The 20,700-nt window shown below is 41.1% G+C and overlaps 6 protein-coding genes across 7 annotated transcripts; 2 read left to right on the forward strand and 4 right to left on the reverse strand.

Moving 5' to 3' along the window:
* Positions 1-855: 855 nt before the first annotated feature.
* LOC119547200 (dynein-1-beta heavy chain, flagellar inner arm I1 complex) lies at positions 856-5,415 on the reverse strand. Its single transcript, XM_037853944.1, has 6 exons — positions 5,352-5,415; positions 4,600-5,298; positions 4,104-4,443; positions 2,530-4,048; positions 1,626-2,307; positions 856-1,271 (listed from the first exon to the last, which is right to left on the reverse strand). Exons 1-6 carry the CDS (start codon positions 5,413-5,415, stop codon positions 892-894), a joined length of 3,684 nt encoding a protein of 1,227 aa, XP_037709872.1. The 3' UTR covers positions 856-891.
* Positions 5,416-5,873: 458 nt separating this feature from the next.
* On the forward strand, positions 5,874-7,436 carry LOC119548549 (coiled-coil domain-containing protein 18). The gene is made up of 3 exons (XM_037855845.1): positions 5,874-6,233; positions 6,464-6,836; positions 6,897-7,436. Exons 1-3 carry the CDS (start codon positions 5,933-5,935, stop codon positions 7,408-7,410), a joined length of 1,188 nt encoding a protein of 395 aa, XP_037711773.1. The 5' UTR covers positions 5,874-5,932; the 3' UTR covers positions 7,411-7,436.
* Positions 7,396-7,879, reverse strand: LOC119548550 (probable 26S proteasome complex subunit sem1). Its single transcript, XM_037855846.1, has 2 exons — positions 7,670-7,879; positions 7,396-7,616 (listed from the first exon to the last, which is right to left on the reverse strand). Exons 1-2 carry the CDS (start codon positions 7,779-7,781, stop codon positions 7,489-7,491), a joined length of 240 nt encoding a protein of 79 aa, XP_037711774.1. The 5' UTR covers positions 7,782-7,879; the 3' UTR covers positions 7,396-7,488.
* Positions 7,880-8,315: 436 nt separating this feature from the next.
* LOC119546486 (menin) lies at positions 8,316-16,943 on the reverse strand. Its single transcript, XM_037852782.1, has 7 exons — positions 16,106-16,943; positions 15,852-16,038; positions 15,680-15,790; positions 15,050-15,377; positions 14,141-14,599; positions 13,266-14,071; positions 8,316-10,867 (listed from the first exon to the last, which is right to left on the reverse strand). Exons 4-7 carry the CDS (start codon positions 15,315-15,317, stop codon positions 10,112-10,114), a joined length of 2,289 nt encoding a protein of 762 aa, XP_037708710.1. The 5' UTR covers positions 15,318-15,377; positions 15,680-15,790; positions 15,852-16,038; positions 16,106-16,943; the 3' UTR covers positions 8,316-10,111.
* LOC119546487 lies at positions 11,039-13,251 on the forward strand. Its single transcript, XM_037852783.1, has 2 exons — positions 11,039-11,084; positions 11,181-13,251. The coding sequence occupies exon 2, from the start codon at positions 11,231-11,233 to the stop codon at positions 13,004-13,006; it is 1,776 nt and encodes a 591-aa protein (XP_037708711.1). The 5' UTR covers positions 11,039-11,084; positions 11,181-11,230; the 3' UTR covers positions 13,007-13,251.
* A 186-nt stretch (positions 16,944-17,129) lies between the features above and the next one.
* On the reverse strand, positions 17,130-19,173 carry LOC119547062. 2 transcript variants are annotated; one of them, XM_037853744.1, is made up of 6 exons: positions 19,066-19,173; positions 18,293-18,813; positions 18,202-18,237; positions 17,809-18,020; positions 17,483-17,636; positions 17,130-17,422 (listed from the first exon to the last, which is right to left on the reverse strand). In XM_037853744.1, the coding sequence occupies exons 2-6, from the start codon at positions 18,807-18,809 to the stop codon at positions 17,295-17,297; spliced, it is 1,047 nt and encodes a 348-aa protein (XP_037709672.1). In that variant the 5' UTR covers positions 18,810-18,813; positions 19,066-19,173; the 3' UTR covers positions 17,130-17,294. The 2 variants fall into 2 exon arrangements, with proteins under 2 accessions (XP_037709672.1, XP_037709673.1); XM_037853745.1 differs by lacking the exons at positions 17,130-17,422; positions 17,809-18,020 and having other exon boundaries at positions 17,515-17,636.
* Between the last annotated feature and the right edge of the window lie 1,527 nt (positions 19,174-20,700).

Consider the following 20,700-nt stretch of genomic DNA (forward strand, 5'->3'; position numbering starts at 1 on the left):
TCAAATTTAAAAATTGAGAGAGTAAAATAAATATAAGAGTGGGAAATGTAAAATATATACGCATTTTAATTGGATGGATCATACCAAACTCAGCTATTAGCTGTATTATATTTCTATATCCGATGTCAAGTTTGTACAGTACTATTAAACACCGCAATCGCCACTCCGGAGTGGTTAAACACCGCGATTAATTAACCTAAACCACACTTTATGCCCAATGAACATCAAACTTAATTATACTTGGTGAAAGGGTTATCCTGTTATAAGGAAAAAACAACCTTCTCGTTTGAGTTCAGTATAAGGACTGACTTTTATTAAGTCTTCGCTTACGTAACTAACATGAAATTCTTATAATATACTTGTCTATGGTCTAGGCAAGGACCACATTCTTCCCCAGAGCGGGAGCCTTATAAACGGTCTCCTGCTAAGCCACCCTTTGAGCAGTGTGAGAACTATATTTATGGTCAGGCTCAAGTGGCCTGTACTTAATATTCCAATTGTTCGGCACTGCACCCTTGTAGGTTTTAAGTTTCAGATCGTTATTTAAGGCTCTAGATAGATTTAAATATTGACATGAACACAGCTCATAAAACCTTAAATTTATGACAATTAGTGTTCTTCTTGAACACTGGGATTTAAGCTTATTTGCGGCTTTTTACTTTAACAGCTTTTGCATTCTAATTGAAAGTGAGAAAAAACCAAGCAGTCATGTTGAAGATTTGCTTACATCTAATTTGCATATTTTCGGTGAAATTGCATGGATTACACCCAAACCAGAAAAAACATATTATTTATAAGAGGTGTGGAAAAAGGATTTTATACTTTAAAACCATGCATATTACAAGGACACAGATATTATGATTTAAAATTAATTTTAAACAGATTATTTCATTATCTCTTGGATAATTTGGAGTAGAAATCTTCGAGGAATTCCTTCAATATTAACTTGAACTTTTCCCCATGTTTGGCTAGCTCCAGTTTGGTGTCAGTCCCTTCATTATCCAACATTTCATCCGCCTCTTCCAGGACTTGGAGGTAGTGCAGCCAAGACGACTCCAATCCCATCACCTGCTGATGTGTCTTTTCTGTTAATTGAACCTGATATTTGTGCAAAAGGACAAAGAGTTCCAACATCGGTGTAAAGGCGGATTGTTTCACGGGAACTTCTTTCAGGAGTTGCTCAAAAAGCTGTTTGGCAGCAACGGTTTCACGGATGGTTCGAGGTACCTTCATCACATTCCTCTCATTGCGTCGCATATATCGGTAGGTGGCTAGAAGGGATATAAAATAAATATTTAAAGATATTAAAATAACCATTATTACTACGTTTGATATTTCTTAAATATTTAATGTCATTACTTAGCAAAGGAAAGACAGATTTCTTGATATCATGTTAACTTTTGTCATAAACTTATATTGCTGTTTTAGAAAATTTTAGTTTCTTAATAACATCCTAGGTTTTATCAGACTGAAAGCTCTTTATATGTCGACATTCAGATCGAGTTTTCAGTAAATAGTAAAATTAAGACTACATTCAGAAAATTAATTTCTCCTCCCTGACGATATAACTTAACGTTAGCCTTAACATGACTTTAAGAAATCGGTCCTATGTAAGTAAATCCTACCTCTCATCAAATTACTGGCATGATCTAGCAACATTTTAATATTGAGAGCTTGCCACTTTTCGATCCAATCTAGGATCGTGCTCTTCAGAGCATTCTGATTGATCAGTACAAAGTAAACGTTCGTAATGGCATCCTCGAAGATGACATCATCCGCCAGAGCACTGTAGTGTTCGATGCCACCCTCAAAGACCCCGGCTGTCCGCGAACTGGACATCAATCGCTGCCGGAACCCCTCCTCCGTGGTCTCCCAGAGTACTCGTTTTTGATTCCATACCGCTTCATATTTGGCCATCGCCTCTTGCTGAATTACGATCTCCGCCTGAATGCTTCTCATTAATTCCGAGCATTCCTGATCCTCCCGAAAAACGCAAGCGAATCCCTGTCGCAGCTGCTTTTTGGGAAGCTTTAGTTTGTATCCCAGTCGCGGAAATTGATCCAACATGCTGCGAATACTATCTACGATCCCATTTATCATACCGCCAATTGCATCCATGTCAGGAGTGAAGACAATGCGACCATCTTTCACATCCGACTCAACGACTATTATGGGAGCGAATGCCATATCCTCCTCGCAGTGGAGGGCCTCGTATAGTTTGGTTAAGGATCCGCGGGCACTGGTCATTAAAGAACTGGCTAGCATGTCATCCATATCGTTCACATAAGCTATCCACTCAGTAGACATCTGGCATATAATAAAAACGAAAATATCAAATTTAGATCGTTAAGAATTTATATAAATTGCCTAAGTATAGAGGAACCATAAAATCGAATCATCATCCACTTTTGCTAAATTAATTTTTGGAAACATTGCAATATTTTTCTTTGAAATACGATTTTCTTGGAATTGGCAATCTTGAAAAATGTTCAAAATTGTATTATGCCTGTTCCATTTTGAACCCCTTACCTCATCGTCCACTGACTGAAACTGCCGACTAAAGGCGGACAAAAGCTCCACGATGTTGCCGTAGTAGCTCCTCAAGATATCACCGGAGGAGGTTAGTCTGCTGGACAACTGCTGCTGGAACACCGATATATCCACGGAGCCAGAAAATGCAAAATGCAGCAGAAACGTACCGCAGATCTTCTCACAACTTCTGGCCACGCCCCGATTTGCCCGCTTGAATATATGAACCAACTCCTGGAACTCACCGATGAACTCTTTGCCATCTTCGAAAAATTCCTCATTGAATTCGGAGCCATAGGTTATCTTGAAAACTCCAGGAGCCAGTTGGCGATCGCAGGCCTGTATCAAGGGCCTAAATAATTTCCGTTCTCTTCCACTTAAATCAGTCAAAATACGATTATGACTAAGGGCAAGTTGGATTATACCGTTGTACAGGGCTCTTATAACATCGTATCTTTCGTAAAGTTTCTTGAGAGTGTTGGGGATGGCAAAACCCATCCTTTCAAAGTGCTGAGCCTGCTCGCAGAGCTCCAGTACAGAAGCATCAATATTGCACTCCAGAAGGCCTTTGAATTTTTTACTCCTAACAATCAGATAGCGATCCAAACGCTGGGAGAGGTCGCCAGAGAATCCACAGCACTTGGCCACCCAATCTTCGTAGGCCTGTCGGATTTCCTTCTGGAACTCATGACGCAGTGAATCAAATTTCGATAAAGCTTGAGAGGATTCCTTAACAGGAGGCAGCCACTCGGCATTCTTTAATCGGTCCCTCAGCCAAGTCAAGCGTTCCAGATTGATGCGATAGCTTAGAGCTATGGACATATGTTTGGACAACCAAGATTCCTGTCTTCGCTCCTCAAGCAGCTTTCTCGATGTAGAGTCCATTTCCTTGGAGAACATCCTCCACAACCGGCTCGTTTCTTTTAGGTAGGTTTTCCTCAGAGTTCCCCTCTGGCGGTAGGAGTAGAATAGCAAGGCCTGCAGAGCTTCCAGTGTCTCCTCCACATTGGACACCTGCTGGAACACATTGAAGATCAGCCTCTGGACAGTCTCCTCCAGTTTCTGCATGCCTCTGCGGAAATGGCCCACATCCTTGTACCAATCCGATCGATGTACATTCAAAATATAAGCCTGCGAGCTGTCCTGCAATTGATTTAAGGCGCCCAGAAACTGCTGCTCCACATTTTCGGAAATCTTCTCCAGCTCCTCACCACTGGTGCCCCCGAAAGCTGGTTTAGGTATGCTTCCGCTTTCATCCATGCGACCAAACACAATCATGGACTCGCAAATGTCAATCACATCATTCAGACGCTCCACAAAGGCGTCGATATGGTTGAAGATTAGTCCCTCGTCCAGCTCCCAAGGTAGTTGGCTCTGTTTCTGAGCCAATTCCCTCGAAATTTTATCATAGATTCCCTTGTAGGTCAGACAGCAGTCGATGGCGATGTTGCATATCTGAATACCAAAACGCGGCTTTCCCGAGAGAATCTCCTCGACTTTTGTTTGCTCTGTGCAGAATCTGTTTAGAAAAAAATATTAAATAATCTCATTTTATATTTATATTTAATTTTTACCTTATGATCTGATTGCTCAAGTTCCGGAACAGCCCAACAATAAGTCTAGTCGTATTGTAGTAGTCCGAGTTCAACCAAATAAATCTTATAAGGTGGATAATACGTGGTAGAAGCTTCGTCAAATCCGCCGGGCCTGTAGCCTCATCAATTTTAGAACAGGGCTCTATCAGCAGGCGAAGAAACTTGATGTTGGACAGGGACTTAAGAAGCTCCTCTTTAGCCCTTTCTATAAGACCTTCCATTTGGGGAGTGTGCACGGAATGGGCGTTATGTAACAGCAATAACACCTTTTGAACATCCGATTGAGCCAATTGATCGTTGATACCTTGAAGAACTTCATCTAAAAGGAGAGAAATTAATATTTGCGAAATTGGAAAACCCTTAAATTTTTCAATGGTAAACTAAAAATAGACTTAAAATCTATAAATCTAATGAAAATTGGTTAAAATTGGTTAAAAACTATAATTTTTTAATAAAATAACCCATCTTAACTCACAGCGATATTCCCAGAACTCAAACTCATCCCGCACGGTGGCCAGATCATGGGGAACCGTCAAAGTATCATCTCCCAGCAAAGTGCGAATCTGTGTGGTCCAGTATAGAGCAATACCTTCCAAGCTCCTGACCATTTGCCTATCAACAGATCCAGCCGTTAGTTCCTTAATGACATAGGGCACATACAGCACGGCTACCCCCGAGATTTGATGGTGCATCCCGGTGAGGAAGGCCAGGAATCTGTCCATGCTGGAGCAAAAGCGATGTCTCACAGTGACATTCCATTCGAGATAGTTCCTGAAGAAGGGGGCGTACAAGCGATCCAGTAGCTCCATCAAACACCCATCCACATCGCTGGTCAAGGTGCCAAAGTTGATCTCATCGTGGAAGCCCTCCACGCTAAAGATTTCATTTGGTTCCCGGCGAAAGTAACTCAGATCCGAGACACAAGTGTTGGGCATGCCCAGACAGGCGGATAGGGCATCTCTATCGTAGTATATGGTCAGCAGGGGTTCGTGCACCTCGAGAAGCCAACGTCTGATAATGTCCAGAGTTCCTTCATGCCAGTCCCTGTGATCCAAGCAGCTCAACACACTCATCCGCTGTATGTAGCCAACCAAGTGATGCAGTTCCTCGTCCGTATAAGATGGTTTCGGAGTTTCGGGACGAAGTTCTTCTTGGCGCGGTTCCACGCTGCGCTCTGGGATTTGAGACTTATAAGATTATGGAACGGAAGTACAGGCCAGGATTTACCTTCATCATCAGTTAAGTCAGAGTCTGTAAGGTGTTCATCTTCTACAGCGCTGGAGGAGGCCATTTCACGACGTCATATACCAAAGGAGAAAAAAGCTTGATAAGTAAACAAAGCCATGGCAACCGAAAGCCGGTTGTACCGATTTTTAATAGTTCACGGTAAAAATAACTGTATTTAGAAACTCTATGTATTTTTGTCTTTCTTTTTCTCCCAATTTTAAACAACATTTTTAAATGTATCTTGAATATGCAAAAAAGATTCTTTAAAAAAACTACACTATATTTTAAATCCATTCAAAAAGTAACAATAAAAAGACAGTGTTGAAAATCACTAAAAAATTTACAAAATCTTTAAAAACAAAGTGTGGGATTTGTACTTTCATAACTCATTTTGATTATGTATTTTTAAAAGATAAAAAAAAAATAGTATTGTTAAGATTCCAAAAGCCAAGTCCGTTATTTTTTAACTTCTTTGGCGGAATACCCTTACCAACCGGCAATTTCCGCCCAACCAACTTTGGTCACACCAAGCCGATCAAAATTTAAAAACGCTATATCGAAAACCTAGAGTCGCGCATATAATGGCTGTTTCGGCAGAAATCGAAAGGGTAATTGACCAGGGCAACTATCTAATGCCCGACATCAACATGTCCCAGAGCGATTTGGCCACTCCCACCGAGCCCATTGTCACCAAGATCATGGTGCACTATCTACGCTGTTTCGGATTCCGCGTCGAGCCGCCCTATAAGATTGGATCTGAATTAGCCCACTCGTCGCGGGAGGCGCGCGGCTTCCTCATCCGAGTGTGCCGCCAAGTGGAGCGCATCATACAGATCTGCTTCCCCAACAAGACCTACACCTATCTGGACATCATTAAACCAGGTGAGCAGCAGAATCTAAGGACTTTCTAACACCCTCTTGCTATTATAAGCATAATTTGCTACTACAGAAGATCTGATCTTGCTGTTTTAATAGTTAAGGACAATTACATTTCTAATACGTTTGCTTGATCATTTCTTACTGAACTATGAACTATTTTAAGGTCTTTTTTGACAAGCATTCTTAAGTCAAGTGAAAATAATAATGGCTTATCGTTTTCCTTCGCCTAACAGCTGTTAAGAAGACTCTGACCACCCTGAGCTACCTTTTCAATTACCTGGCCTACTACAAAGTGTTCAAGAAAAGCGTGCTGGGACCTGTGGAGGAAGCCATCAAGCTGAAGGATTCGCTGACAGCTGAGCTGAAAGCCAAGAGCCAGCAGTTGGAGCAGCGCAAGCAGAAGACGAAGGAGTGCGAGGTGGCCATTAGCCAGCTCAAGAAAGATCTGCAGGATACTCAAGCAAAGCTGCTTCCGCTGAAAAAGTCCTGTAGCGAGCAGACCAATGCCCTGGAACTCATCGAGCAGCAGCAGACTGAGCTGGACATGCGCATCGCTCACTGGGAGCAGCTGGTGGTGAAGGATGGTCAAGTGAACGAGCTGCAAAAGTAAGTGGTGCTAGTGAGCCACGGGTTTCCCTTTGCTTATAACAACTTCCTTCGTTGCAGAAACATCAAGAGCGCCAACTTGCACGTCGAGAGCTGCAAAGCAGAGCTGGCCATTAAAAAGCAGGTGACCAACGAACATCGCCGGGTGATCGAGGCCAGCCAGCAGACAGTCACGGCGATAGAGGAGGCCACGGCTGTATTGCCCCTCGGCAAACTGGAGGAGTACAAGGAGAGCTCCAAGCAGCTGGAGGCGGTGGAGGAGCAATTGGCCACCTTGGAGGCTAATTACCGAAAGCGTTGCCAGGATTTGGAGGCCAGGAAGCAAGAACTCTCCCTCAGCGAACAGCAGTGCGAGGCCATGAAGCAGATCAACGAAGCGGAGCATCACAAGCTGCAGAAGGAACTCGAAAAGCTAAAGGCCGACCTTGAGGAAAGGATGAACCAGATAGAGATCCTGGACAACACCATCATCGATCTGGAGCAGCAGCGTTTGGAAAAAGAGCAGCTCCATGCCATCTTGGTAGAACAGCTCACTGAGATTTTCGGCGAAAACTGGCAGTTGAACTCCACTTAATATACTGATTTTATTCTATAAACTGCAAAACAGCTCAGCTCGTTTTTATGGTTAGGATTGAACAAAGGGGCCACCGGTTTACGTCTCCATTTTCTTGCTTTCCAGATGGGCCTTCAGCTGCTGGCTGAAGTCGTCCTCCACATTGTCGTCGTCCCAGTTGTCCTCCCACACATTGAGCTCCTCCTCGTCGTCGCCAACGCGGAAATCTGCAATGGAAGCCATTAGAAACTTCCAATTTTCGCAATTTATGGTGTCCTACCTTCGGCGGGAAACTCCTCGAACTCGTCGTCCTCCTCCAGGAGACCCAAGTCCTCGCCCTTGTTGTTGGTCTCCTCCTTCTCTTTCTCCTTTTCCTTATCGGGTGCAGACATTATGGGTTTTGTTATTAATTAAACAGAAAAACTATGTTTTTGACGATATTTTTTGTTGCCAAAATGATGCCTAGTCACTTGAAGTGTGACCGCGGAACCATTAATAAATAATACCGCCCGGCTGAAAGAAAAATACTTATTATACCAGTTTAATTCTTGTTAAATACAAAAATACGGTCTCACCAAAACGGTGGTGTGTGTCTTCGCTAATTTAGCCGTGCCACCCTCCGCATTTGGTTGAATTGAACGAAAGTTGAAGGAAGTTGAATTGGTGCCATTCAATTTATCTATTGTAGAAGGCTAAATAATTTTAGCAAATTCAATCTATTAAAGAACCAGATGAAGTTGAAAATTATAACGATTTATGTATTTTTAAAGATTTTTAAAAGACTTGTTTAAAAAAAGGAAACATCAAAATCTTTGATCCTGCATCGATTTAAAATGCCTATTTAAACATTTTAAGCGTTTTTTAGAATTTTTGCCTTTCAACTTCCATCAGGTAAATAAAACACTTTAAACATAGTTACTTTTTTATGCATTTAATGATTTGTATAACATTTTTACTGCTGGCTATTTGACTTTCAAGCTAAAAGGATTATTGAGCATTTGGGTTTTAAGCTACATTTAATTTAACTGTTGCTGCTGGTTGGCTATTTTAAACAATTAGAGCAAAAATGTACATACGTTAGTTTAACATTAATAAATATATTTGTTATATGCTTATAGGTTTTCATATTGTTTCGGTTCTTGAGTTGCTGCCTTTTGATTTATTGCATAGCGAACTTTCGGTTTTGTCTATTTCTGGATTGGATTTTCGTGGCGTCCAAAATATGTAATGAAAATAAAAAATATTTCTCGATTCGTATTCTCCCATTCACTTCACTTAATCTTAAAAATTTTGTATGCCAAAATATATACTTCTTTTTTTTTTGTTCTATTAGTTTCAGTGTCTAGTTTACATTTTCATATAACTGTAGTTTAACATTTAACATTTAGTTGTTGCGGTCTGCAAATCTACATAATTAAATAGTTTGTTTTGATTTCATTTGTGTTTGCTTTTAGTCTGCTAATGTAATATACGAGGAATAAAACACCTTACATTTGATTAGTAATATTGTTGATCAGTTTTGTGTGTTGTCTCGGGCTCCGCTCCCCACTCTTCCATTCTCCTCTCTCTCCTCTAAACATTATTATTAATCACAGATGCTCTACGCACAAATCAAATTAAATTCAATGCAATTATTATCATCATTTAACAATTTGTTACAAGCTCCGATTTTGTCCATAATTTCTGTGGCTAATGGGGTGACATCTTTTAAGGGACATTTAGGGACCAAACAATAGCCTGTCCTGCTGCTGCCAGCCCACTTGGGTAGTGTTCGCTTTAAGTGTGTGGAGAGTGGTTAATTCTATTTAGTTTTTTAAGATAATATGAAAGCTTTTCTAGAAAAAGTGTTGTATCACATATAGAGGAAGTGTTAAATATGTATTCTTGTGTTTACCATTTGGGTTTGCCAACTGTTTGGTTGCTTCAAGTCAACAGTTCGTAACAAAGTTTTGCATTCTTAAATGTACAGGATATATATTAAAGAGTCAAATTAAACAGCTTAGCCTCAATAAAATGCTTTAAAGTAAATACATCATGATGAGCAGTCCGGTATCCGCGTCTAATTTTGATCTTTTTTCCCTTCCCTTAACAAGTTTTTCATCAAAATATGATCAAAATCAAACACAGAACCGATTTATCTGCTTTCGATTTCGAAGAAGAGCACCAATTTTAAGTTACGCTTAAACAATAATAATAAAAAAAAGTTCGAACATGCTGGAGGGCAAAAAACATAGTTGTAGTAATAAATACGTAAGAGAAAAAGTATAACAGCTAAAAATACATTATAAATACTTAGCATAGCTTAGCGTTTCGTGTGCCTGTTTTTGTTGTTGGGACATGTCTGTGTGTGAGTTTCACTTCTTATATTTGTTTTTAAAACGCTAGGCGTTCTATAACGGCTTAGTTTTTTGTTTTGTCACGCGCTTACGAACTACATAAATACACATCGAACATCAAAAATATGATAGCATATATGTTATATGCATGGTTACAGGGGTGGCTCGATTTTTCAAACTTTATAATGTCAAAAAAGGAGTAAATGTCTTTTCAAATTTTTAAAAAATATTCCATCTGTTTTTAGTTTAACTTTAACTTAAATGGTTCTCATAGTTTTAAAAGGTTTCAGTAAATCAAAGATAGTTCACAAAACAAAAATCGAACCACCTCAACTTGCACATGATTAATAAAAGTTTTTCCAATACGTAATACACAACAATGAGAATTACTCGCGACGCGTTCTCTTTGGACGTGAGGCGGCTATTGAATCTCCTCCTGGGGACGATGATGCCAAAGACGCTGCTCCGGTGGCTCCTGAACCACTGCCACCGCCACCAGCGACTCCACTCAGCACACTGTCTGCGGAGCTCGACGAAATTGCTGTGATGGTGGCTGAAATTGTGGCCGATTGTTTCTCCACTCCGCGAACTTTTCGCGAGGCCACCGACTGGGCGGTGACTTGGAGGGAAATAGCATGGGTGTTGAGCTTCTCGGCCAGCAGGAGATCCTTCAAGCCCTTCATCTTCTGGCTGTACAAAGTGATCACTGGCCTCTTCAGCATTATCTCGTAGGGATCGTAGTCGTCGCTTGTCTCCTCCTTTTTAGCTTCTTTGTGCTGTGGTTTTCCCTGTTGTTGGGTGTTTGCTTGATTTTGGGATTGCGGTTGAGCTTGGCCGGTGGCATTGCTAGCCTCATTGGAAACGGGCAACTGGACAGACGTGCCACTGCCATTGCTTGTGGTCGTTGCGGTTGTTGATGGAGCCTCCTTTTTGTCTGCATTATGGTTGTTGTTATTGCTGTTGCTGTTATTGTTGTTATTGTGGAGCTCTTTAACCTCGGATTCCCCGCCAGAAGGTTGCTGCTTCTGGTCGGCAAAGGGTTGACCGCCGCCCTGAAGCAGGAAGTCCGGATTGAGAATCTTCTCGCCGCAGGCAGCCGTTAAATCGGCCAAAGTAGTCGGCATCTCCGAATGTTTTGTTTTCTGATTAAAAAAGAAAACATACATTAATTTATTAAATTAAATAGGTATGTTGTTAAGTAATATTTTTAAAAATTCTCTTGTTTTTAAAAATGTTAAACACTTTCTTAAATCCCAATCTTGGTATGTTGTGACCCTGCTATCATCTATCTGTAGGAATTCTCTGATACATAACTCAGTATCAAAACAACCAGCAACCAAAATAAACCTCCTCTAATAGGTAAGAAAAATATTTCGAGTTTTTCTATTTGAATAATATTTTAACAAATCCAAACAAATACGAAATACCCAAGATCCTAATTTAGTCTTATTACAGACCAAGGCACTTTAAATACGCTGTTATAACCGGAACTTATAATCGGAACCATGACACCTGTGTCAAAAAAAGCCAATCCAACTCCGATTCCAATGGTGAAAAATGTGATAGTAAATAAAAACGATATGGTATCCATAAGGAATCTTCTGGTTTTCTTGAACAACACACTGGATTGCGAATTGCGGGGCATGGATGACCTGAAAACTGGAGCAGTATACTGCCAAATCATGCACAGACTCTTTCCCACGACAATTCCCATTAACAAAGTTAAGTTTTATACGCACAAAAGAAGCGACTTTGAGGTGAACTACCGACTGCTGCACAACTGCTTCGCAAAACTGAATGTGTCGCGGTTTATGCCGGTAGAAGAGTTAATTGTGGGGCACAATCACGTCGACTTTTGCAACTGGATCCACAAGTTCTTTAAAATCAACGACGATGGGCGCGAATACGATGCGAAAAAGGTGAGGAAAGGCTCGGCCATTGGGCTCAGCAAAAGTCCCGAGCTCGCCGCATTTTCAACTGGGAACTTGAATGCCATGTACAAGTGTCAATCGATGACCTTTAACTACACTAAGGATCCATTCAGACCCAACAGGAGAGGTAGTCTGGATTGTCGCAGATACATAAACAATGAGCCAGAAAAGCAAATCAAACCTCCGATCAGGAAACCACCGCCACCAAAGATAACGACAAAGCCCAGTGAATTCCTCGTCGAGAGCAGGCACGTTTCTCTACCCTCGGATAGCGAAAGCGAGCTGGAAATAAGTGTACCTCCATCTAATCTGCAGAATCAGCTCACGGATAAGCTAAATTTTGAGAAGAAACATTTGGCCGGAGTATCATACACAATTGAGCCGTCTAGTTTCGCGAATAGATGTCTCAAGCCCCGCGAATTTACTTCTTGGAAGTCTCTTAGCGAGAAGTGCTCACAGCTCACAAATGATCTGCAGACCAAGGATAGGTTGATCGGAAGTCTAAACTGCGAGATACGTTCTTTAAACGCAGATCAGAAAATGATGGCCGGAAAGCTGCAAAGTGCAGAGCAAACATTGAGGTTGTATGGCAAAAATCCTACGTTTGCTGTTCAGCAACTAAAGGAGATCCTGCTCAATACATCGCAAGTGGCTGCAGTTCGTCCGCGTACACGCCCTGATTACGCAGATTCCACAGAAACTAACAACGATGATAAGCCGAGCTGTTCCAATTTTCAGGCAACCAGGGAAATAGATCAACGTACACACTTGGCCAGGCCAGGAAAGCGAACAATGCCACCACGTAACAGCAAAGAATTCAAGACATGCATCGAATTTGCATCAAAAGAGGGTAGGGTCACAGAACTCAAAGAGCATAACTCATTGGAGTCTTTGTATGAAGATCCAGTCGGCAGTCATAGACGCCATTCCAGGAGCCCTGGTGATTATTGCACCTGCCCTCGCTGCCAGCCCAGGGAAAGATGTGGACACAGGGATATGAACTGTTGCTGCAGGCACAGGCGAAGTTCCGTTGAAACTGTGAACAGAGATCCGGAACACAGGCACAGACACCATTCCAGAACAAGGAGTCCGGAGTGCAAGCACAGGCACCATTCTAGGGAAGGCCATCATCGACATAGGCATCATTCGGAGGACTCGGATCAGGAGAGAAGGCACAGAAGCTATAAACAACAATGTCCAAAGCACTGCAAGCATACCAAAGCCATGCGAGTTTGCATTTCAAATTGGAAGAAAAACGATGATTCTGATTCCTCAAGTTCCGCCATGGGAGATACACATTGTTCCAAGTCGCTCAATCAAAATAACGCATCAAAAAAAGACAAAAAATAAGATACTTTTAAATGAATCGGATAAAGTTCGTGGATTGCAGGCCATGAAGAGATTTTTTTATTTTACGTGTTCCTGAATTAGAAAGATGTTAAACGGAAATGTATAAAAACTATAAGATCTGTTATACCTAAAACACAAAAACAGTTGCTCAAAATTTATGTTCACGATTTTATAATCTCAACAATTTTGCATTACCTAATTCCAAATTAATATTCCAATTCCAATAAAATTTTTCGGTAAATCAATTGAGTCTGCTTACCTCTTCCTTTTTCACCAACGTATTGTTGTTTCCCTCCAAAGCCTCTGATCCGGCAGCTTCCTTTGACTCCTTAGCTTCCTTAGCCTCCTGTTCTGCCCTCGCCTGCTCCGCCTTTGCGTGCTCCGCCTCCAGATCCTCGGGCAGCTTGATGACCACCTGGGACCTTATGTCATAATCGAACTTGGTGATGTTATTCACCAGCGGTTTGGCCCAACCAATGTGCAGTATGGGCGTCAAACTGTCCTCCTCCCACTGACAAATGCCATCGTAGAATCGCAGTAAGTTTGCAAACACCTCCGAATCTCTTAGGATACTTCTCGCCGAATGACCGGAACTCTCCGTTTTCATCACATAGGGTATTAGCTCGTTGGCAATGTCCAGCAGCTCTTTGTAGATCTCCTCATCATCCCGGCACTGGTACGTATACAAACGGATGACATCCGCCGCATTTGCCCATGCGGCAAAAGCGTCTCGGTACTTAAGCAAACGATTGTAGTAGTTTCCCTGGTAGGTGTACGGATATACATGATGGTTGCGGTAGTAGGTCCTGGCCGACTCTATGGCCTCGCGATACAACTGCTCGCAACTAATGCTCGGATGTGTGCGATGGATCTCCTCCAGCTCACCGAGAGTGCCCAGGGCCATGGGATACCGTTTGAGGTGGCCGAGATCATAGAGTAACCACAGGAGCTGCTGCTGGAGCTCTGCCACCTCCACGCAGTCACTGTTCGAGGTCAACGAGATATTCAGAGCGGCACAGATAGCCGCCACCTCCATGCCACGCTCACAAACCACCGCCAATCCACCTAATCAAAAAGAAGACAATTAGATATAATAATAATTAAAACTTCCACTCATTTTTAATTAAAGCTTACCCAAATAGAGCCACGATCCGGATTCGATGCCAGGGCGAATGTCCTGTCCCCGCTTATCCTCGCTGCCCTTTCCGTGCCATGTCACCTCGATGGTCTCCACTCGCTTCTGGCCAAATACCACCCAAGCATGATCCTCGGAGATGACCAGTCGCACATCCTTGTAGCCGAGCAACTGGCATCCCGCCACCACAGCCAAGGCCACTCCAAAGCAGTCCAATTTGTTGCCGGACAGGTAGCTGTAGAGGTTCTGCAGATGCGCACGATCCTTGTAGCTGCTGCGGATCAGTGAGTTCCAGATCACGTCCGACACCTTCTTGATCACCTCTCGGGTGGCCTGGCGATGGGGCTTTGGCTTCTCGACCACCGACAGGATCGTCTGGAACTTTTTGTAGAGTCCGGCGATCAGTTCGTGGGTCACCACCGGAAAGGGAACGCTGTTACCCATGATGATGTCGTTTCCTGAATTTGGAAAGGGGAGAATCATTAATTATTTTTTTATTTAATTTACATGTTCCAAACATTTAGTTACATGATATTAAATTACTGAAGTACTAAAGTCAAATAATTCTTTGTTTATGTGTGATGAAATGTTATATCCGGTGGTCATCGCAATGTATTGTCAATTATAATTCATTAAAAATATATTAGTTTTCTGTACTTCTTGTTACTTAATTAAGGCACCTACAGCATTTTTAACCTGCACCAATTAAGAACTTCATGCCGGCAATCAGCCCTTAACTACTGAAGTATGCTACTTAGTTTGTGCCATTAACCACAACAAGGGCCTGAAACTTTGCCAATTTGTCTGGAATCGCTTCCGTTCTAACTGGTTTCCCTTTGCTAAATGGTTAACGGTGAACGCGGGCAGTAAAAGACGAGTGTGACTGATGAGCGGGGGGCAATACACACCTGTCGCCGCCTGACCGATGTCACCTGCTGCGGCAGCGGCGGCGGCGGCTTGAGCGGCCTGAGCAGCAGCCTCTCCAGTCGTCAGAGACAGCTCAATGTAGCCGACCACAATCGAGAGCAGGGTGAGATCGGGCTCGATGCCGGAGGTCAAGGCGCGACGGAACAGATTGACCACATCGGCGGTGGACTTCAGGGGGAACAGGCTGGCATCGATGACGCCGTTGAGCGCCATGGGACTCGCACTGGCGCTTCTGGTAATCGTGGACATAATTGCGGGCGGGGGTACTTTTAATAGCCGAAATAACTTGCAGGAACTTAGGACCTCTGACTGCAAGGATGAGAGTAAAGGGTATTAATACAGGGTATAATTTTAATTGAAAGGTAGTTCTTAAAGTCATAAATTTATTGGAAAGCAACTATTTAAACAGGAAAGTTAATAATAAAATTTTAATTTAAATCATAAATTTATTGGAAAGCAACTATTTAAACAGGAAAGTTAATAATATAATTTAGGGTAACCTATTTTCTCAAAAAATTATATTTTTTTTGTAAAATTAGCCTGAATTTTTAAAATTCGATCCTACTAATCAGTAAAATCAAACATTTTTAGCAGATTTACTGTAGTCTTACCAAAATCCGTTGGCCTCGTCCTTATAAAGATGAAGAAGATTCCTTTCCAATTTGGTTTAGGTTCTTGACGAGTTCGGTTTTTTAAGGCTCTTATAAGCCTGTTCTTGTATCCTGCAAAATAAAGAACAAAACAATTACATTTTTTACAACTTGGGAAACACTATAAGCTTACCCAAATCGTTTTCAAAGATTCTTAAAATTCTCCTCTTAAACTTTTTCCAAATCGGTTTTATTCCGTTTCTATTGCTTATAAATCCAGTGACTCTCAGAAGAATGTGATATTACCAATAAGCATTGCTTTAATTTCCACCTGTTTGCAGATGGTATTTGTGGTTTTTATAGAGGTTCCCTCTTTTGAGCTGCCGCAAAAACGGAGAAATATATTTTTAAAATACTCAAACAAACATTTGAGGCTAGCACACTCACCCGAAAAGCAGGATATCCCTTAACTTTCTTCTGAACTTGCTATGCTGCCTTTTGGAAGCGCCTTATTATCCTGCGGAGGACCTGGGACTTTCGCCTGGATTCGCCCGATGCAGAATGCTGGGTTTTTGTTGCTGCTGCTTGTACAGCCAGCCACTTTGTGGCTGCAACATTGGCAACAAGTTGACAAACAACTTTTGTCGTTGTCGCACCTTTTCCTCTCGGCCCTTTTTTCCGCTTATTTATTTTCTCCTTTTCCTCGCTTTGTACTTTTGAGAGCAGGATTTCTGTTGCTGCTTCACTTGCACTTCTCATTTGCAGCAACAACAACAAAGGCAACAACTAAACAACTGGTTTTCTGCATGAATGTTGGTTTGTTTGTGTGTGTGTGTGTGTGCAGCATGCATGTGCATGAGGTGTGCTGCACTGGAAAATATGTATATATCCTGTGGCCCGCGTCCTTCGTCCGCCTTCCACGTCATCAATTAATCGGCTCACGGGGACAGGTGAATTTCTCGCACCTTTCTTTCACTGGCCCTTCCCTTGTTGTTGTTTTTGTTGCCCGTTTACTTTTCGATTTCGCGTTTTGTTTTTGTTTTTTTTAGTCAACCCGCCACCCCCTCTTCCCGTTCACTTATTTTCCACTTGACACGCAGTTACCCGTTTGCCGCCCGAATCGCCCGATTATCTCATCGCACTTTATTCCACTTGATTCGAGCATTATCATTAGCTGTGCCGCACTTTGGGCACTAATTGGGCGGGTTTATTGCGCGGCAGACCAGGTGAAAACCAGGTGAAATTCCGACGAAATATTGCGTTGTGTTTACCTCGCTGCACCAGTGTGTCCACACCCAGCACGTGCCCATCCAGTGTTGCAAGGCGCCGATCTCTGAGTTGCGGTATTTTTGGTATTTTCTGGGGATACCAGAGAACAGTAAACATAATTTAAATTTAAGCGGGTAACCCCGTTTGAAGACCACAAATTTTGGAAGTTTATTCTCATTAGTTCCAGAAATTGAAAATATTATTTACATTTTATAATTTTCTTTCGTTTTTCTTAACAGGAGTTTTCTAAAAAAATGTTATGATTACACTCAGTGTTGAACATTTTATCTTATACAATTTTAAAATGTTATATTTGCTAGAACATTATTAATCTAGAACACTATTAGTACATTAACATGCATGTATTTTATATATGCGACTGCAATCCTTTCCTAGATCTCGATTTCCTTTTAACCATTTTGTTTTTTATGGTTGTTAAAGCCTTTCGAATCACGTTTTTGACCGGCTCGTTTGGGTGGACTATTTTTGTCGCAGCTAAAATGAGTTTAAAAACATTTAAATATAAATAAACCTTTTAGTATCGACTAGGCTTACCTTCCAAGACGTCATAAAACGACTTGTAGGACCCTAAAGACAGTTTACCGAAACTTCCCTTTAAATTAAATTTGTTTACGAGTTCTTCATCCAGAATATTATTTAGTTTCCTGGACAAGGGACCGCGGGCCAAGTGGTCGCAAATTCTACCGATCTGTAAAAGAATAAATATTTATTAATATATAAAAACATCCCATATTTTTTGTATTTAAAACTGATTTATAGCTAAAAACTTATAGAGTATGCTTACATAAAAGTCCCTTAAAGTCCCATATTTTTTGTATTTAAAACTGATTTATAGCTAAAAACTTATAGAGTATGCTTACATAAAAGTCCCTTAAATCAGGGGAAAATTGTCTCTCAAAATGCTCCAATTCGGCCAAAGATGTAATGGGGAACCTTATGACCTTGGAGGGTTCAGGCGCAACATCTTTTTTGTGTGTGACTTTTGGTTTGCGCACTTGCTGACCTTTTTTTCCCGCGAGCTCAGCAAACTCCTTTGAAACTAGGTCAAGCTTAACCCTGAGGAGTTCGTTCTCTACAGAAATTTTAATTGATTAAATGATATATTACAGCAAACATTGATAGAATAATAAAGCTTTCGGCAATTTTTTTGGCTTTCTATCATTAATATCTCAATATTATTAAGATTTTTAAGAAGATAATTAAGAAGTTATAAAGAAAAAATCTGATCATAATAAAATGTAATTAATATTCACCTTTCAATATGGCAATAATTTGGTTTTCAACTGATTCTGAAAGAAAATTACATTAGACAAGGAGTATATTTTATAAAATGAATAAACTAACTCAATATCGATGAGGCTGTGTTATGATGATTTTGTTTTATATAATGGTCGATATTAACATCTGCAATTTGGCACGATCCTTCCTCAGTTACATCATCACTAATTGCTTCGTTCTTTACTAGGCATTCATCTTCGTAGGGCTCCTCCATCTCCCGAAAATTATCATCGTTTTCTTCTAGCTTAATCTGCAAGTTAAACTCTTGGCTTTCGTCACCACTATTTGATCTGGTTCTCTGAAAGTCTGGAATTAGAAATTCCTCCTCATGCAAGATTTGCTCTTTATACTGGGAGTAGATCTGCTGGTTCCTCTCGTATCTTTGTTTGATCTGATATGCGATTTTAGCATCCTGAAGGCAAGGCGGGCATATGGTCTCTGGAAAAGGATCTCCTCTAGAAATGTGCGAACCGGTGAATTGAGATATCATATCAGCAATTGAAATGCCCAGTTCTATCGTGTTGTCAAACACATTGACCATGTCTCCGGATTTTTCCAGGCAAATTCGGCAGATTTCCTTCATTGTCCTAAATTTAAATATTTAGAAGTAACGTTTTTGAATATAATAATACGTCGAGTAACAAGGGCTTATGTATGTATAAGCACCAAACCAGTATTTTGTGAAGTTACCCCTGGCTTTTGTTATCAACAAAACCAAATATATGCACTTGTCATTTGCTGCGTCACGCGTGACAAATGGTCAGCACTTCATGTAAGCTAATCCAACCCGCCGAAACAGATATTATTGTGTTCCTATAAAATCTGATAAACATATGTACCTTTGCACTCTAGATTTTAGAATTTAGAGACTTATTCGCGCCTATCATTTGTATTTTAAAGTCAGTAATGTTATAAGACAATAATCACGGAACCAAAACTGTAGGCTGTGTAAGGAGCACCAAAAAATACCAAGATATTTTTGCGATTATGCTGGTTTATGCCACGTTGACACTATGTTGCTTCTTTGCATCTTTAGTTGGAAAGGTTTTTTTTTACATGCAAAAAAGGATCAAACAGGATTCGAGTTTTAGAGGGTTCCATAAACCATTTGTGAAATTATCGTTAAAGCAGATTTTATTTCAAAAGGTCATGGCAATCTAAAGCATTTGTATAAAAATGTATAATGTTAAAAATTAAGCAAGGTTCATATGGCCATTGGCAATATCAAATAACTTGTACTTTTTCTAAATTCATATATTGGGTGGGCAAGAAAGTCATGTCGTTTTTTTTAGTAATCGTTTTTAATCTAATTTATTTACGACTAATCGAGCACCAGGGTCACACTTTTTAGTATCGTTTTAAAGCTTATTGTCTTAGGTACTATCGACGAAAATTTGGTAATTATTCGATAACATTTGTGGAAGCTATAGCAAATTAAACATGGAGGACCAAAGTGAGCATTTTCGGCATATTTTGCTTTTTTACTTCCGAAAAGGAAAAAAAGCGGTCGAAGCTCGCGAAAAATTGTGCGAAGTGTATGGTAAAGATGCCATGAGTGATCGCCAATGTCAGCGCTGGTTTGCCAAATTCAGGCTTGGAGATTTTGGAGTTAAAGACGCCCCACGTTCTGGTCGACCATCGGCCGTTTTTGACGAACAAATTCAGGCTTTGCTGGATGAAAACCGGCGCTATTCAACGCGGGAGATGTCAGAGAAGCTCAGTGTGTCGCATACAACGGTTGAAAACCATTTGAAGAAACTTGGCTACGTAAGCAAGCTCGATGTTTGGGTTCCGCATAACTTAAAGGAAATTCACCTAACTAAGCGTATCAACATCTGCTATTCTCTGCTGCAACGGATTAAAAACGATCCTTTTTTGAAGCGGATCATTACTGGCGACGAAAAGTGGGTTGTTTACAATAATGTCCAACGAAAAAGATCATGGAGCAAGAAAGATGAGCCAGCCCAAGCCACATCAAAGGCCGATATCCATCAGAGGAAAGTTATGCTGTCTGTTTGGTGGAATTGGAAGGGTGTAGTGCACTTTGAGCTGCTGGGACGGAATGAAACCATCAATTCAGATGTGTACTGTCGCCAGCTATCCAATTTGGCGGAAAAAATTAAAGAAAAGGAGCCGGCACTAGCTAATCGCAAGGGTATAGTCTTTCACCATGACAACGCTAGGCCCCACACATCTTTGGTCACTCGGCAAAAATTAACGGAGCTGAATTGGGAAGTGCTACCACATCCACCTTATAGTCCGGACTTAGAACCTTCAGATTACCATTTGTTTCGCTCTCTTCAAAACTCTTTGAATGGTAAAAACTTTGATTCAGATGAGGCTGTCGAAAACCACTTGTCTCGATTCTTTGCTGGAAAAGACCAAAAGTTCTTCGAGCGCGGAATTATGCAGCTGCCCGAGAGATGGTCATTAGTGGTCGAACAAAACGGCCAATACATAATTGATTAATTATA

Source organism: Drosophila subpulchrella, chromosome 2L, assembly GCF_014743375.2.
Source record: "Drosophila subpulchrella strain 33 F10 #4 breed RU33 chromosome 2L, RU_Dsub_v1.1 Primary Assembly, whole genome shotgun sequence".
NCBI classification, from domain to species: Eukaryota; Metazoa; Arthropoda; class Insecta; order Diptera; family Drosophilidae; genus Drosophila; species Drosophila subpulchrella.

Bases quoted from the DNA above. Each gene is read 5' to 3' on its own strand.
- LOC119547200 (XM_037853944.1), bottom strand. From the start codon at position 5,415: ATGGCCTCCTCCAGCGCTGTAGAAGATGAACACCTTACAGACTCTGAC. The intron at 4,444-4,599 runs GTGAGTTAAGAT...CTCTCCTTTTAG, and splicing joins TGAGTTCTGGGAATATCGCT to ATGAAGTTCTTCAAGGTATC. The intron at 4,049-4,103 runs GTAAAAATTAAA...TTTTCTAAACAG, and splicing joins TTGAGCAATCAGATCATAAG to ATTCTGCACAGAGCAAACAA.
- LOC119548549 (XM_037855845.1), top strand. From the start codon at position 5,933: ATGGCTGTTTCGGCAGAAATCGAAAGGGTAATTGACCAGGGCAACTAT. The intron at 6,234-6,463 runs GTGAGCAGCAGA...TTCGCCTAACAG, and splicing joins TCTGGACATCATTAAACCAG to CTGTTAAGAAGACTCTGACC. The intron at 6,837-6,896 runs GTAAGTGGTGCT...CCTTCGTTGCAG, and splicing joins CAAGTGAACGAGCTGCAAAA to AAACATCAAGAGCGCCAACT.
- LOC119548550 (XM_037855846.1), bottom strand. From the start codon at position 7,781: ATGTCTGCACCCGATAAGGAAAAGGAGAAAGAGAAGGAGGAGACCAAC. The intron at 7,617-7,669 runs GTAGGACACCAT...CTTCCATTGCAG, and splicing joins CGAGGAGTTTCCCGCCGAAG to ATTTCCGCGTTGGCGACGAC.
- LOC119546487 (XM_037852783.1), top strand. From the start codon at position 11,231: ATGACACCTGTGTCAAAAAAAGCCAATCCAACTCCGATTCCAATGGTG.
- LOC119546486 (XM_037852782.1), bottom strand. From the start codon at position 15,317: ATGTCCACGATTACCAGAAGCGCCAGTGCGAGTCCCATGGCGCTCAAC. The intron at 14,600-15,049 runs GTGTGTATTGCC...TTCCAAATTCAG, and splicing joins CATCGGTCAGGCGGCGACAG to GAAACGACATCATCATGGGT. The intron at 14,072-14,140 runs GTAAGCTTTAAT...CTTTTTGATTAG, and splicing joins CGGATCGTGGCTCTATTTGG to GTGGATTGGCGGTGGTTTGT.
- LOC119547062 (XM_037853744.1), bottom strand. From the start codon at position 18,809: ATGAAGGAAATCTGCCGAATTTGCCTGGAAAAATCCGGAGACATGGTC. The intron at 18,021-18,201 runs GTGAATATTAAT...AAATTTCTGTAG, and splicing joins AATTATTGCCATATTGAAAG to AGAACGAACTCCTCAGGGTT. The intron at 17,637-17,808 runs GTAAGCATACTC...ATTCTTTTACAG, and splicing joins CTGATTTAAGGGACTTTTAT to ATCGGTAGAATTTGCGACCA.